Source organism: Melanostigma gelatinosum, assembly GCF_949748355.1.
Source record: "Melanostigma gelatinosum genome assembly, chromosome: 8".
In the NCBI taxonomy this organism is placed as follows: domain Eukaryota; kingdom Metazoa; phylum Chordata; class Actinopteri; order Perciformes; family Zoarcidae; genus Melanostigma; species Melanostigma gelatinosum.
Genome location: NC_136641.1, coordinates 18520309 through 18537680, shown reverse-complemented (window position 1 = coordinate 18537680; position 17372 = coordinate 18520309). Strand labels below are relative to the sequence as shown.

At 40.6% G+C, this 17372-nt stretch overlaps 1 protein-coding gene across 2 annotated transcripts; it reads right to left on the bottom strand.

Annotated features, from left to right (window-relative positions):
• Window positions 1-540: 540 nt before the first annotated feature.
• pan2 (poly(A) specific ribonuclease subunit PAN2) lies at window positions 541-10276 on the bottom strand. 2 transcript variants are annotated; one of them, XM_079272886.1, is made up of 26 exons: window positions 10236-10276; window positions 9475-9783; window positions 9208-9377; window positions 8973-9093; window positions 8768-8845; window positions 8412-8682; window positions 7583-7928; window positions 6946-7042; window positions 6615-6734; window positions 6367-6486; window positions 6128-6256; window positions 5840-6039; window positions 5573-5721; window positions 5327-5433; window positions 5124-5222; window positions 4920-5011; window positions 4432-4576; window positions 4189-4326; window positions 4044-4103; window positions 3878-3968; window positions 3633-3790; window positions 3128-3271; window positions 2497-2676; window positions 2263-2356; window positions 1277-1480; window positions 541-1174 (listed from the first exon to the last, which is right to left on the bottom strand). In XM_079272886.1, exons 2-26 carry the CDS (start codon window positions 9760-9762, stop codon window positions 1140-1142), a joined length of 3636 nt encoding a protein of 1211 aa, XP_079129012.1. In that variant the 5' UTR covers window positions 9763-9783; window positions 10236-10276; the 3' UTR covers window positions 541-1139. The 2 variants fall into 2 exon arrangements, with proteins under 2 accessions (XP_079129012.1, XP_079129013.1); XM_079272887.1 differs by having other exon boundaries at window positions 1289-1480.
• Window positions 10277-17372: the final 7096 nt, after the last annotated feature.

Here is a 17372-nt window from a genome sequence, read left to right as displayed (position 1 = left end):
GTACAGAATGTCACAAAAAGCAACACCAGACATATTGAACTAATAAAATGTGAAACATCCCACTAACCTGCACAGCCAGCAGAGGGCACCTTCACTCTAAGAACATGTGAAAACGTGATGTTTGTTGGAGGATCTCATCAATCAGCAGTGGAGGAAGAACTGTTTAGATCTACGTAACTAACAGTAACAATAATACAATTTTATGTTCATATTTTATGTTGTAAAGTTCGTATTCATAATTCTACGTAAGCAAAAAGGCAAAAGTATCAAAAGTAAAAGTACATATTACATTCTTGTAAAAAGTGATGTAAGAGCAGCATGTTACTCCACATACAGTTCGTAGTTTAGTCCAGTGTAGACACGTAACTATAGCTCGTAAATAAATGTGGAGTAAAAAGTACAATATTTCCCTCAGAAGCGTTGTGGAGGTTCTTCGCTCATGTTTCACTGCTGTAGGGTTACTTCAAAACAATTGACCTTCCCCTTTACAGTCATCTGTTTAGATTTATCAATGACACATTTTATTCAAATCAGCTGTGAATGCAAGTTGCAACATGTCGACATACAGAAAGCACGTTGAGTCAGAACAGAACCAGGAGGGGAATCCGAGGCGGGACAGACGACTACGATCGTTCGTAGGAGATCCTAACTGATCCTAACTGACTGATTAATCAACAACATCGTGTTGTTAGTCGACTTAGAATTTCTTAGCTTGAGGACAGCGCTACTGCGAAGCAGACAAAACTAATGAACTGTTCAATTTGAAAAGACTTCTCAGAAATACCAAGTTAATAATGTAAAATATGTTTTCCACTCCTTGGTATTAAACACGATGCGTCTTCTTGTGCTCATGATACGTTTATTTATTTACATGCACCAAAACAACATGTTGCTTTCCGTTTGTTTTCTTAAAAAAAGCCTCCAAAAGTATACGATAGAAATTGCCTTTTTTCAAATGAAAAGTACAAATTTTGACATGATTAAAACCCCGAGCTGGAGTGAACCGTACAGGCAACAAAGACCTTCATGAACTTTCTATGCAATGCAAACATAAATGCAAAATAAGTACAAAATATGACAGCAACTGAACTAGCAGATGTCAATCAAAACTCTTCAGTGGGAAGATATCACGGTGCAGCTCACAGCCCCATCACAGAGGGAAACACAGCAGCACCTGTTGAAGGAAGGAGAGTGCTTTCAATCCACTAAGACAAGTCTCCCATGAACTCACTATTACATCACTAACATCAGCATCTAATTCAATGTTGCGTCGTACTTTTTGGGCTACCTTGACCATCTCCTATTTCCGATTCCGGGACTTTCCAGTCCATCTGGCGACCTTTTTCGTAGAGTCCCTTCAGGACCTTCCTGACTTCGTCGTTCCCCCCTCCGTGACCCAGCTCCACGTGCTTCCTGTACAGCTGCAGAGCGGTGCGTGCATCCTCTATGCTGTCGTGAGTTTCTCCCTGGATGCTGAGGTCTAGGAGCCACAAAGAGAAAAAAGGACTCAACCAAGAACATCAGTTTACAACGGGGACAAAGTGGTTCCTAGATTGACCAGCGACCCCTCCAACCCGGCCCACCACCTCGTCTCACTTATTAAGCTGTCAGAGCTACCATGGAGACCACACTGTCACTATATCTATCTATCTATCTATCTATCTATCTATCTATCTATATATATATATATATACAGAGATATATAGAGATATATATATACAGAGATATATATATATATATATATATATATAGAGATATATATATATATATATATATATAGAGATATATATATATAGAGATATATATATATATAGAGATATATATATATATATATATATATAGAGATATATATATATCTATATATAGAGATATATATATATCTATATATAGAGATATATATATATCTATATATAGAGATATATATATATCTATATATAGAGATATATATATATCTATATATAGAGATATATATATATATATATATATATATATATATATATATATATATATATATAGAGTTATATATATATGTACGTTTAAACACTACAACTACACCTCATGAATGCATGTCAAATATTCTCTCTCAAACCAAACCGCGAAGTTGCCAGAGACCCAAACAATGAGGGGAAAGATGCCTTAGAGTTGAAGGAACTGTAGTCGGCTGGTAATTATCTGACGATTTGTCTTTACGAGCCAACCCTTTCGCATTACATGTAGTCATGTGATCTGCTAATTATAGCAGATACTTGATCGTTAACTTACCTAGAAAGTACCAGGCGAGAAATCTCAGAGAAATCATCCTTTTGCGAGGTAAATGGAACAGGTAGACTGTGTCGATGACTTGATCCTTCAAAACCTTCAAAACAGCAGAGAAACAGACTGAAGTAACCTGTGTTCATTTCATGTATGCACTACCAAGTACTTCACAGTCAACTGTTAACCGAAAATATCCATTTGAATAAAATGATGACACCTTAAAGTTGTGAAATAACATACCAGTAAATTAATAACCCGAAAGTCCTTCTGTAAACCGTGACCAACAAAGCGAACTCCCGTGTCAATGAGGAAGCGCAGCTTCAAGTAAGTGGACTTCAGCGTGGTCAAATGCTTGGAAGAAATCTTTGCATCCAGGTCTCCCGGTTTTATGCCAGAATATTGAGTCAAATAGTCGACCACCTGGAAGAGCAGACATTCAGCAGTGTTAGGGGTCGACAGCAAGAGCGACGCTTTCACGAGTTCTTCTTCAGGGTTAATGTTCATCACAACTAATAAATACAATCTTTCCTATCAAGTTCCTATCAAACGAGGGACAAGTGATAAAGTACAAATAAAGATCAGGAAATTTTCTGTGACGCTTACTTCTTGTCCATCAGGAATTGGAAAGTAAACAAAATAAAACACAGTCTGTGGATGTCCTACTTATTTCAGATTATCCTCTATTGTGTGTATGAGTGTATTATCATCACCAACAAAAGGACACACTGTTCAATGACAATGAAGGTAACATGATCGGGAAAACGTCATAGTTTATTTGTCAGATGCATTGTGTTTCCACAACATTCAACACTTCCTTTAAAGGTTACGTGACTGGACTTCCCCCGACCCCCCCCCGCTGTTTTACACTCACCTGCTCCTGAGTCGATATGTAGTCATCGATGAAGGGCACCCCCTCGTTGGGCCCCTGGCCCCTCACACAGGTGATCCTGGCCACGGACATCTGGCTGGGCTTGATGGTCGACTTGGTGCCGTCACTGCGAAGCTCCGCCTCTTCCTGCAAACACACGGTCATGAGGTTTATTCAAAGTGTCCGACCACAATAAGATGACTTCACAACAACCACCAGCGTTAGTACGAACTACACACGGTACAATATACAGCTAGTTTGATTACAAAAGTAATAATACTCTCAGCCGAGCTCAACAATTAAGCTTTATTTACATTGAGCTGAATCTCGTAAGACTCGTCACAAAGACGTCTAAATCATTCATCGAATGTATACACAGCTTTACAGGAACCAGGTTACTACAGCGCCTCTTCACCAGAGTTCTCTGAGCGAGCTGGTTTTCTTGTAAGCATCGTGTGTGACAGACAGCGTGAGGTACACAGACAGCGGCGCTATAACCCAGACACACCTGGTTGAGCGTGACAAACTCAGCGTCCAGCCCCACCATGTCACCGGCCTGCGGCATCTCGCTGACCATGAGGGGGATGAACGTGGCGTGACTCTTCCTCTGCTTCCGAGCCAACGAGGCCTCCGTCAGCAGCACGCTGGCATCTATGGGATTTTTAACTGAGACAAACCTCAAAGCATGAGCAGGCGAATAAAAAAAAAACAACCTACAAGTAAATTCGCCAGGTTTGTTGTCCTGAAACTTACTGCGGAGGTCGTATTTGGTGTGGTAGTTCCTCTTGGCATAGTACAGGATGCCTGGCACCTTCCAGCTCACATCAAACTGGGCAGCTTCAGTCTTTGACAAACACCAACACTTTGACATGACTGGAAACATGACATGTCAGTAGCATAAATGAAATCAAATAGTTACCTTGTCAATTGGCTCAATGAGGAAATCATTGAAGAGGTACCACTGCTGATGTGTGACTCCCTGAAACAGACACGGATTTTATGAACTACACTTTGTCTGTATCAGTATCTGTTGGACTGTGTTGTCTAATCGAAGCTTCACGCACCTCTTTTCTTTGATGGTAGGTCTCTCCTACTTTGATGTGTGCAACCAAGTTTCCACCGGTGCGAGCATCCAGGATGTGAGGCACCGTGACCACCAAGTCGTAGACCGATGCGCCCTCCTCCTCTTCATCAGCGCTTAACTGATAAGAGACGACGCAACAAGTTTGTTGCATGCAAATCTTTACACACGAGCTAAAACCAAAGATACGGGAATCGGTGTTTTAATGAAGATCTCTCTCCGTCACCTCCTCTCCTTCAGGCCAGCTGCTGATCTCCAGACCCTGACTTTTGCTGATGGACATCTTGAGAGTCAGCGGGATCCAGACGTGTCGCAGATCCTCCGCTCGCGTGTCAAAGGTGAAGCCCTCCATATTGCAAACGCCCTCCCCGCTGCATTTGGGACGTACAGTGAGACGTGAAAGTGTTCAGACGCATTCAACTGATACAAGTTATGTTGTTTGTAGGGATGAAACAATTACGAAATTGAGTATCAATTGTTAAAATCCATTTTTGGCAAACGTGAGCCTCTCAAATTTAAGATTTGCTGCTCATCTCTCTTTTATAGAACTGTGGACTCTTGTTGGGACAAAACAAGCAATTTAAAGAAAAACCTATTTCCTGATGTTTTATAGACTAAACAGTTCATTTATTAATGAATCAAAAACATTAACTAATAACGGCGAAAATTAACGATGCAAAACTATTTCTTATATTATATTAAAAGAGATCTTACTCCAAGCACCACTCGGTGGGCATGGGCGGGGGGGGTTCTTTAGGTTTTGGAGGCTCCATTGCTTCTTTCTGCATGGCCTTATTGAAGCAGTACTGTGAAGAACGACAATTACGTAATTTATTTATCAAACGACAGATGTGTTAGGAATGAAATGAAGTGTATTTGAAACCGCCAGGATGGAAATAAAACCAAAATCTCATATACCTCCGCCTGAACCTTCCAGAATTCGGCCTCTTTAGCGCTGTTCACCTCACAGTTGATGACCAGAACATCTGGGAGACATCGAATGTTGCGCGTCTGCACCTAAAGCGGCACACAGAAACACCCGTGATGCAGGAAAGACTTCAAAGAGACTACGACACTCTCGTCAGATAATACGATGTGGGTGAACGGGAGCTGTAACTCACTGTGGGTTGATACTTCTCACAGTTTTCACACCACGCCTGAGTGCTCTGCTCCAGACAGATGCTTTTCTTCAAGATCTCAGCAAAGTCATATTCTTTCACTGTTTTTTCTGACGAGTGAAAGTTAGACGAGTACAGTGTCAGACGGTTAACTATTATTATTTACTTTTAATTGGTCTTTTAGGGCCAAGCTTGAAGAACATCTAGACTATCTACAAACAGCCGTGTGAGAGAGTACGCTGACCTCACCTTGAGAGTTCTGCTCGGGGTAATGCATGGTGAAGAGCAGCGAGAGGGAGGCGCGGACCGTCTCCTTGCCACAGCGACACAGGCTGCTGTTCTCAACTTCACAGCCAAACAGCTTCCCGATGGCGGACTCACCAGAGGAACCCAGAGTACTGCATAAATGTGTCAGAAACATTAGTGATCATCTTCACATCTTCCCGAAACTGTACCTAGAATCCCTCCGGACTCTGTGCTGGGCGTGTCAAACTCTTTTTTTTTTTTTTTTCTGACCTGCTGCTGGCTCCCCTGTAGGCCTGTGGGCCCTCCTGCTCCTGCGTCTCCTGGTGGAGCTGGGTGAGGATGAAGCGGTTCCAGCTCTGGATTAAGCGACCCAGCCTGGCCTTCCCCGTTTGCTCGTCCGAGTCCGCGAGGATCAGACCCAGCGCCGACGCTTCTGGGATGGTACGAAACGCTCGGAGGAAGTTACTGGCCTTGAGGAGGTGGAGAGGTTGGATTAGGAACTCTGCGCGGGACACGATGTGCAGTTGCGACACAATGTCGGCTGTAACAAACAGCTACCTGACATGGATCTCCACGTGACAAATCCAACATGTGGAAGAGGAAGCCAAGCTCACAGGCCAAGCAGAACTCCTTCTGGCACAAATGGTTTTGCACTAGATACCGGATTGGCTCCAGGAAATACAGCACCTAACGGGCCAACACAGAAACAACAGCTGAGCAATGGGTCCGAGACAACAACAACTTTTAATTAATCTCTCAAAAACAAACTACAATTCACTCAAAACCTTGTTTCTTACCTGGATCATGCAGTTGCAGTAAGCATTGGGGATGTGAGGCTCCAGACCAGCGAACAAGGTTCTGTTGTAATGTTTGAAGTCAAAGTCCTCCAGTCCAAGTTTAGAGTATTTAATTGTGACCTGATCCAGCACAAAGATCAAACATATTTATAAACACAGCAACAGCAAACAAATGATTAAAAGAGGATAATTATTGTTTTCCAACAGTCCTCTTCTATAATAAGCATGATAGATATGTTGAGTCCAACCTTTCTGTACTTTTTGGGCACCATGTAAAGATGTGGCTCTTCATCACGTCCAATTGGTGATTCGGGGACCTGGTTGTAATTATCATAATCCAGCTCCACATCTTTTACTTTGTAAGGAACCTGAAATAAGACAGGAAATAGATTTAAAATCGTTGAAATCTACCTACGAATATGACACTGAACACAGAAATAAGTTATGTTTGTTATCTCAATCTGAATATCGTGGAAATGACAGAATACTAAGGTTGTTCACATGATGTGTTTTGTTATAACAATGAAAGGCTGTTTTCACAGTGGTGTTAGATCTACATTGTGTGTTCTTTTGACATGCCTGGTTCCGAGGGCGGGTACGAGGATTTGCTGCATAACCGATGAACCCAACAGTTTTCATGGTGCGCAAGATTTCTGGGTCCACAGGAGGAGCTCGTCTGTTGGACAGAACAATAATGGGCCTCATGCAAGAACCACTCGTACCGACAGATTTGTTCGTAAGTTTGAGTCTGTGTTTCACATCCTTCCATATGTGACTCACAACATGACAAAGTAAAACACTAACATCACTTCAGGAGAATCAGCACACCATGACTGCAGGAAAGACTGCAGGAAAAACTAGTGATGTTTATTTCAAAACCAAAAGTGCATTATTCTGTCTCACGGTACTTTCCTGACTTCCCCATCTTGTCCCAAGTCTAAGGGTTCCCACGTAAGACGTGAACCGTGGGTCACAAACATGAGTTACATTTTTAACAAAGACAAAATAATTTCCTAGCACAGCTGGGAGTAAATGCCGTATTTGCTGGGAAAACATTTCAGCCGCAGATTTGATGTGTTTTTCAAAGTTTGTGGACAACAATAGAGCTCTATCATGCAGAGAAGTAATGTCGGTGCTGTTGCTTTTATGTAAGGTTGCCATTGCCAGTCACATAACATCAGCTGGGGTAAAGACATAGCACCGGGGACTGTGTTACCTCGGGCTGGGCGTAGCCATTGCAGCGGACCAGTCCGACAGCAGATGCTCTGTGCTGGTCAGTTGCGTGGGGATAATCGAGAGGGGCAGCAGATCGTGGTTCCAGTCCAGCTGAGGCAGCGTGTCCACGAGGCAAGGCAGAGCGAACTCTGTCTCCCGGGAGTAGTCGTTGAATGAAACCTCTGGAGCGTCAGACCACAGGTGCACACATCCCCCAGAGTCCCCGAAGGCCAAGGCTTGTTTGCTGGCCGATACGTCAAAACTCATGAGCACCTGGCCCACGGTGTTGACGTGGAAAATGTCCGCCATATTGGCGAGACCAGTGGGTTCACAGAACTGGCACTGACCTGGACAAAGAAACAGGAAGTGGAACATTATTCTCAAGGTGTCAGTATTGGAGGGAACATTTGCACTCAGTTACCTAAATACTGGTAGATGTAGCCTGGACAACCATTCTCAAGTAACACTACTGTTGTAACTTAGGTATATGAGTGTGATGTTGAATACAAATCTCGATGTTATTGTATTAAAGAGCATGTGTCACGTTTTTAAGTCTTATAAGTCTACAAACCCACAAACTACAGCAGTCATTCCACAAAATGTTATCAGAGTCGCCATATAAATTTGCAGAATTTCTTCCTGGGTCTTTTATGAGGGAGCCTTAATGTTCATATTGTTGTGATAATTGTAGCCTACTTATAACACTGAATCTAATATGAAAGGCCAACATACATACTGTTTGTTTAACTGGTGAGAAGAAAAAAACAAGGTGATGCAGAAATGGCAGGTAAGATGGTCAGGAACGTGACCCCACATTCCCCGGCTGATACCTGTCTGTGAGATGATCGCCAGGCGTGACGTGTACGTCGGAATGAAGCGCAAGAACAGGGGGTCCACGTGAACCTGAAGTGGCGTTACTGCTCGCATCATACGCAGGTCATACACCATGAGGAATCGGTCGCATGCCAACCCATTCATTCCTCGGCTGGAGAACCCGCACGCAGCCAGAAGGTTTCCGTGAACGTCAAAGTCTGACAGGCTGCCGGAGAACGCGTCAAACTCGTGCTCCGTTTTGAAGCTACGCAAGTCCCGAAGGGTGATCTGTTTTCAAGCAGAGAGTGAATGTGAGTTAGCCAGAAAACAAAACATGTTTCACAAACTGATTTGATGATCAAGTCGTCCTTACCTTGCCAGACGTGTGTCCACAGTAGAAGTAGCGACCGGTTTGGCGCATTATTGCCACTCCGGGTAGGTCGACAGTGAACTGTCAAGTACACATGACAGGAAAGTAAGTAGTCAGTAACTTGAATATATGTTATTTTATAGAATGTGACACTTATGTCCTGTGGTGCTGTATGCGTAGATGCTTGTGGGTATTGATAATCTCTCACCTTTTGGGTTTCTTGAACAGTATTCAAGTCAAGTTCAACCGCATAGTTTTGCAATCCACCCATGAGCAAGGTGTTGTTATCAGTCATGAGGAGACTGTGCATATCAGCTCCTTCATCCATCCTGGAATGTACACAGACACAATAACTCATTCTGTGATATTTCACTGCTGCGGTTTGTGCACAATCTATCTCAACACAAGGACAATGGTCCCAGTCAATACTTTGTGACACTTACGGGTAATCAAACATAACAAGGCCCCCGCGAGTGTGGCATTTGAGGTTACACTTCGAAAGGAACAGGACGCCTGTTTCCAAACTCTGAATGTGTCGGATGTCATCTGAAGCATTTGCTTGGAAAGAAGAATGGCGGCCCATTGTAGGTCCAAAGAACGAGGTTACATGACCCTAAAGAGAACGATTAAAGAAATAGGATTGAGAGCGTGTCTTTCAGAAACATACAGGCTGTACTCTACTCTATTTCCCATCATAACCATAATCTTACTCTGTGGTTTCCCGTCCAGAGCATTTCCTCCTGGAGATCAAAATGTGTTGCGGTGACTGGGATGCCAACTTCTGAAACTGCACTGTGTAGCTCTGAAAACATTCCCTCCATGAGGTGCACAGACTCAGGACCTGTCCCGACGAGTCGCTCCGGGTCAAGCTCCACACCCTGCAGTAGACTGGGGTTCAGGTGGGGGTCCATGGAGGGCTCCATCACCGCCTCCAGAGTCCCGTGAAGGCCGGGCGGGTACTCACCCATCCCAGCGTCCAGACCGTCAAAGTTCATCATGAGTTAGTTAATTAACTCAACCTGCAGATGAATGACACGTTATGTAAATAATAACACCACCCTAGCAAATAAATGCATTTCATTTTCTTCGGTGTTTTTATTAAACCAAACTCAAGTATCGGTCCATATCTTCAGGCTTATTCTAATGTTAGCTTTGGCTATCAGTAGCTAGTCCCAGAAGCTAGCGTTAAAGCTAACTGTTAGCAACAGTCTCCGAAGCCAAAGTTCGTGTTTAAAACTGAAATGTGTAAACGTTACAGAAAGCTAAGCTAACTTCTCTTTACTCAGCTAGCGTTAGTTGCCGTTGAACGCTGCGGCTAATTTAGCTAACCTGGCTAAAGTTAGCATGAACCAGACAGACACTGATGTCACATTTCGTCACTTTCTAGACACACAAAATCTGCATAACTGAAAAGTGTGTTTTTCCTAAATACTTGAAAGGCTTGAAATATCAATATAACGTTTACACAGACCTCTTCTTGTGATGGGTTAGAAGTCCATGCTCACTTCATTCACAACAACAACAAAAAACTAAACACTTCCGGAGCAAACAGGGGTGCGTTCAAGAGCCGCAGTGTTTGTAAGAGTTCAGATACAAAGGACATTGAGGAAATAAGTGCAATTTAGTGATACTTCCTTTTAGTATTTTCATTTTATGATCATCTGTACCTCTACTGCACTACATTTCTACTTTTTACTCCCAACATTTATCTGACAATATTCTTTCAATAAAGTCAATACTCAAACTGCAAATATCATGTATAAACTGATTTGCCAGCTTCATTACTCTAAACAAAATGTACAAAATAATATAATAATACAATAATAAAACTACATTTTGCTGTCAATACATCTGTCTTTGAATGGAGGACTTTTACTTGTAATGTATTTGTACACCTTGGTATTGCTACTTTTACTTTGATAAAAGATTGGAGTACTTCTCTCACCACTGGCTATTAGCTTGAGATAATTTGATGAATTTCAAATTTGTAGACCTGAAACGGTTTGTACATTAATCTATTAGATGATCAACAGAAGATTAATTGGCAGCTATATCAATGAATGATTCAACGAAACATCTTTGAGTTTTGAACTGTTTGTTGCACTAAACAAGACATTTGAAGGTGTTACCTTGGGCTTTAGCAAATTGTAACAGTATTTTTCAGTGTTTTCTGACATTTTATAGGCCATACATTTGATCGATTAATTGAGAAAATAATCAGCAGACAAATTTTTCACCATTAATATGTTTAGTTGGAGTATGTACCATTAATGACATATATTCAATATTCAACAATTAGTGATTTACACCTGTGATTCAACTCAAGTGTGTGTCATAGAAAACACTATGACACACCAATTAACATCAATGTGTCCTAATCAGGTTTCACATCAATGTCTGTCGAGGAAGTGAGATTAACCTTTACAGTTCAGGGACGTAATGAACTGAATTCTCACAGATTGGACAAACTTTCCATCTGTGTCCACGATCTGCCCCTCTCGTGTACCAGAGAAAAACCTTTGCCTTTTATCTGAAATGTTATTTTACAGAGAAAGGAAATGACATGGGAAGGCTAAAGATATTGTTCTGTTTCCTTAATCTTCCCCATTTATGTTCAGACATGTTCTTTATTGTGGTAATATGTCTGTAACTGACTCATTAAGTGCACTAAACATGATCAAACAAATTCAGGAAGCATACTTTCTTGTAATGTATGTATTATTTTAAAATGTTGGTAAAGATGGAAAGAGTACTGATATTCTGCTACTCCTTTAATTCAAATTAACAAAGAGCAAATGTATATGCCTATATGCTGCTCAATTTGTCCCTTTTACGGGACAATCACTGAGATGTTGTGCATGGACTATCTTTATACTAAAGGTAATATTTGTAGCTTGCAGCAATAAGAAACTCAGATCTTCTCTATTAAAGTATTAAAGTCAGACGTTCACTCACCGCCCCAACCTCCACACCTTGCCTCACTACACAAAGTGAATGCTTTTTCCTGCGTTGCACTGAACATATGGACATAAATCACGAGGCACAGAATCGCCCAAGATTCTGGGCTGCAGAACTCACATAACAGATTCCTTATATTTTGCCTTGAGCCACAACATCAAGCACAACAGTGCTGGAATATCATCATGGCCCATGTTTGTTTTGTGTCTGTTAGTTTGCGGTGTTTTGTTCTAAAGGAATGTAACATGTAATGCATAAATGCAGTTGTAATTTAAATATTAAAGGTTTTAAAACAAAAATCTGACTCAGAGTACATTTGTAAGCTCTTTGTCATTTCAGTTTATTTGGTGCTTTAAAGCAAGCCCAAATTGATTAGACAGATTACTTTTTACACATAAAAACATATTCTATGCTGACACACAGGCTATATTATACCCAGTAGCTATCTGAAATGGATGAGCTACAACATGGAAATAATCTTACATGTACAATAGAAACACAATAACAACATATAACACTTTGAAATAATACATTCTGCATAACGAGTACTTTTAATGTTGATACTTTATGTACATTCTGCTGACAATGTGGGATTTTACTGGTTATGGAGTCATTTTAGACGATGGTGTTTCTATGGTTTCATTTTCTTCCTTTTTTTTGTGTTAAAGGACAATTACCTCATATGATGTAATTATTCTGACCTCATCATCCTGCCTGTGTAAATTACGTGAACATTGATTTGCACTCGACATGAACTCACCTGAGAAAACTCCGCATGGTTTGAGAGGGGCGGTCACCGGCAACATAAATTGCAGCACGATTCAACACAAACACTCACATCACCCACCGGGTCGAGCTCACAACAGAAGGCGCTAACCGGACACAGCTCATTAAAACAAACCTACCGACAAACACCATGGATTTTTGTTTCAAGTCTTTTGCTGCTCTTTTCTTGCTTATAGCGGCTGCATCCTGCGCTCCAACCGGGCACACTCTGCAAGACGCATGCGGGGCTGTGCGGAGCAGCTCTCTGGAGCTCAATCACGTTGCTCGAACTGTTTCAAAAGAGGTTAGTCGTTCTTTCATTTTTTTATTTCATTATTTGCAATTTTTTATGCAAAATACGCCGCAAAACATTAGCAATGATATTTCTATAAAGCCTCAAATTGTGTTTTGTATGAATGTAATGCTTTTACAAATGTGTTTCTATGTTGAAGCATGAATGTAAACACCAGCAATATATTTCTTAATTTCACTGACTATCATTGGTGTAAAATTAATTAAATTAAAGTAAATCAAAAGGTCCTTTATTCAGACAGAAGCTTCAAGAACAATTTTGTCAAAACATCAAAATACAACTTAGTATAAAGTATTTTGACAGTACACAGTAATATGAAGATTAACCGGCATTAACACTACATGTTGACTTAAAACATGCAGTTTATACCAGCATTTACATGTTTACTGTTTTTATATAATGCAACATTGTTACTGAGCATGTTTGTCTGAAATGGTTTGTAGGCACGAAATGGATCCAAAGATGTGACAGACTTCACTACCCTCGTTTGGATGGAGGCGAAAGATATGTGTGACCCTGAGACCCTGAGACAGAAGCCTACGGTAAGCAACAAATATTACATCAATTGTATTGTATCAGGGACAGCAAAAAGTTCATGGACGAAAAACAATGAGATCCTGATTGTGATGTGATTCCTAAGTCTTCCTCTTCCTCGCTCCTTCCTCAGCCATGTATTGGGAAGATACTTAACGTCCTAACGAGATACATCTCTGCAGTCGAGAGGGTTGCTGGATTTCAAAGCTGCTCCGAGTTTGTCAGCAAAGTGAAGCCGGCGATGCAAAAACTGCACAAAGACATGAACAAATGTGTGAAGACGAGGACAGGGACAACTCACCAGATGGTAAGCTCAGTCGTTTGAAATAAATGGTCCAAAAAAAGTCCAACACCATTGGGAGAGACAGCTTCATTTCCATTTATCAGAGTCAGAAATATGTGCAGCATTTCTCAGATACTATTGGACAAACGTTTCATGTTTTGTTTTTTTCTGGTTCTGCAGGAGTCCCACACCAGTAAAGAAGAAACTCACGACATTGAACGCTGGCAGGAGGAGCTGCTGTGCCACTACACCATGGACAGACTGTTCTCGTTCTCCATCCTCAGCGCTCGAGTCTTTGCTGTTGGTGATCCGGCTCATCACACAGAGGGCTCGGCTCAAAAATGCATGTAGTGCATGAAACGTTTGCTGACAGCTGTATGTGATCACATTGATCAAAGTTACTAGAATACTGCCTTCAATGGCTGATGAATCTACAAGTGTTTCTTGTTTCTCCCATGTATGCATGGAAAGTACTTCCAATGGAATTATTATCGAACATATTTATTCAAATCATATTTAATGTATTTATTTATTGATATTTATTGAAATCAGTTGTTATTTCTATGTCCTTTTTTTATGCAGAATAAATAAAATATTCAAAACGGACAATATGACTTTCATCATATGTGTTGTGGTTCATAAATTACGTCACAGTATTTTTTTATGCTGATTGTTCCTTCCACTGAAAACAATTATGATGAACAATTGCTCATTAAGGAATCTAAGGAAGTTACTTTCTGTGAATGAGTACCCAAAACAACACTGTGCTTTCCTAAAACACTCCTGTTGCTCTCCGGAGATCCACAGCTTCCTGCATACTTCCTCCCCGTCAGTGCCTCTATTATAGTGCTCAGTTGAGTTACTTCACTCACTCTGATGATGTTATTTTGTATTGGTAGTAATTCAATGGAAAAACAGGAACATGGTGGAAGAGGAAGCAGTGGGCTCAGCGTAAAGGTTGCTCAACAAGGAAGTTTGTTCTCCGACTGACTTGATATCCAGAATTCAACCGAGCCCCTCATCCTGTCTTTGAAGGTAAAAACTCCCAAATTGACTGTTCTCACCTGCAGGTGGAATGACATCATATCTGTCACAGCCCAAATTAGATATTTGGCACCTATCTAAAAACAGAGAGAGAGAGAGAGAGAGAGAGAGAGAGAGCGAGAGAGCGAGCGAGAGAGAGAGAATGAGGATGCTCAAATAAGCTGCACAGGCAAAAGGAAATCAATTGTAATAACACAACAATCGTAAAGTCTATATAACAAAAGCACATGTGCACTAGCATCTCTGTGAAGCTGTCATGCTAAGGAAAAACAAACTCTTGAGGTCCTACGTTTGTTTTTGATCTTTAGCCGTCATGATGACGTAAATGTAGCGATGAAAACAGAGGTCAGAATGAACATTATTTTTACAACCTACGGTATATGAGAAGAGTTTATTATGTTGTGAGCATGAACAGGGATGTGCTGGTAGTATTACAGTAGCGTGTGTTTGCATGACGATGATGCAAGCAGAAAGGTCAATGTGTTACTGTAAGTCAACTGTGAGATTTTATGATCTTATTTATAGTGTCAGAAATCCGGCCTATTATTTTCTGGTCATTTAGACATGACTTGATTACAACATGAGAGGATACTGGTTGTAATTTGTGTAAACATCATCATCATAATAATGGATATAAATATAAACAGTCAATATAAAAACGTGCTTCAATAAATGACTGCACTCAGCAAACCAGAGTTCCTCAGGCCGTCCCGCCCATATATGTGTCATTTGTGACGTCACTTCCTTAATTATGTTTTTGACACACTGCTCATGCTTCGGGGAAGCAATCTGCTGCGCGTGCTGGTGACAGCCTGTGTGTTGTTGTTTTCCCTTTCCCCCACTGAATTAGTCATTTCCTCTCATCCAAAATATCCCTCCATGCTATGTATCTCATGTATTAAATTCAATTGTTTTCCCATGCCTTGGGTTTACTTGACTACTCCTTCTACGGACGCAAAGTTAAATCTCAGTTCAACTCATGCAAGGCGACTTTAAGACCAGAAAAAACTGTCAAGTGGCATTTTGGGAAATGTTTGCTCAAAGGCTTATGGACCATCCGTTTTGGTTTATGAGCTCCACAACGACATTCATTGCAAGATTTTGCTGCATACTTTTTCTCTTTTGATTATGAACTGTGATATTAAAGGGTAGATTGATTTGATTTGTGGATTTTAGCCCCTTGGTGCACAAAATATAACATTCAGTCTCGGGGTGTGAGGTGTTAACAGCTAAACCTGCTAACCTCCCTGAGTTACTGGTTGAGCAGCATTGTTTTATAAATGTGATCTGGATTTGTCAGGTACTTATTTTGCTCGATACGCTAACAACAACAAACACTCCCATCTGGTTACTTCCTCAAGTTGTCAAGAAAACGGGATACATCTCAAATTACTTTATATCAATATAGTGAAATAAAATGAATTCACAGTGATTTTATCGATATCGCCCACCTTCAGTCAAGTAATTCAATATGTTAAATGTTGAGTAGTGTGCACAAATGAATGTGATATTCCCTTATTGGACCTTTTGCATATACAGTTATTCTGATCATATTTATCCATGTGTAAGAAAAAAGAAAGTATCTCTAATTACCTTCTGAGGTCACAATCAATAGTGGAAGTAGTATTCAGATAGACTTACATAGAAGTAGAAGTCCGGTAATCTGGACAACAATGGAGCTCTCGGGCACAGAGGGAAGCTATATCAGGCTTTGGCAGTACTTCTTAGTCGGGAATATTATTACAAAAACTTCACAATGTCATTTGGCATGCACTTAAAGCACTTTTCATCACTGGTGTCAAACCACTTTTGCAAGAACCACTAACTATAGGCCATTCAGTTTGTTGACATCTGGCCTGTTGAGTTGATGTTTATAATTGTTTGTGGTGCACTATTGTTTCGTGTTAACTGGTGTGCATGTGAAGGTTAAAGATTCCATTTCAACAAATTTCTAAAACATCATTTGGTTGTCGTTTGTATTGTATAGGTTTTGTCTCATAAACTACACCTGAGAAGCAAATAGCCAGTGGTGGAAGAAGTATCGAGATCATTTACTTACGTATAACTAATACCACACTGTGAAATACTTCCATACAAGTACAATTCCTGCATTAATAACCTTACTTAAAAGTTTGTGAGTATTATTAGCAAAATATATCAAATGTAAAGTAGGTCTCCTCATTGTGCAGTAAATAGTTTTTACTATTATATATTGTGTTTCTAGGTTAACATTAGTGCTGCATTAATGTGTATGTTGCATTGTGCGCATTGTGTACTTCATTATGGAAGCCCATTTCCGACAATGTGAGGAACAAAATAAAGATCCTGTAAGTCATTATAATGAGATACTATGTCAAAACTAGAAAAAGCATTTCCTGCTGAAAATGCGTTGGAATGCTGAAAACTTAAATTAATCGCAAAAGCATTGCTGAAAATAGATATCCAATTCAAAAACAAATTGCAAAAAGATTAATAATTCAAAAAGTTTAAAGATTACAAATATGAAAAATCATATCACACCTCTCCTGAAAGAGCTGAACATTTTGATATTTGAACAGTGGGGGATCCAATGACTTTCTTTGAGATCAATTGCTCTTTGTTAAAAGCTTATGCAGTAGCGTCCCCCTCACCTGTTCACCTGACGCTGGTGGACACGCTGGAGTTTTGCCAGCTGTTACAGTGGAACGGAACCAGCCCGAGCCAAACGAAGG

Bases quoted from the DNA above. Each gene is read 5' to 3' on its own strand.
- pan2 (XM_079272886.1), bottom strand. From the start codon at position 9,762: ATGATGAACTTTGACGGTCTGGACGCTGGGATGGGTGAGTACCCGCCC. The intron at 9,378-9,474 runs GTAAGATTATGG...CGTTCTCTTTAG, and splicing joins TCTGGACGGGAAACCACAGA to GGTCATGTAACCTCGTTCTT. The intron at 7,929-8,411 runs GTATCAGCCGGG...TTCTTTGTCCAG, and splicing joins GGCGATCATCTCACAGACAG to GTCAGTGCCAGTTCTGTGAA.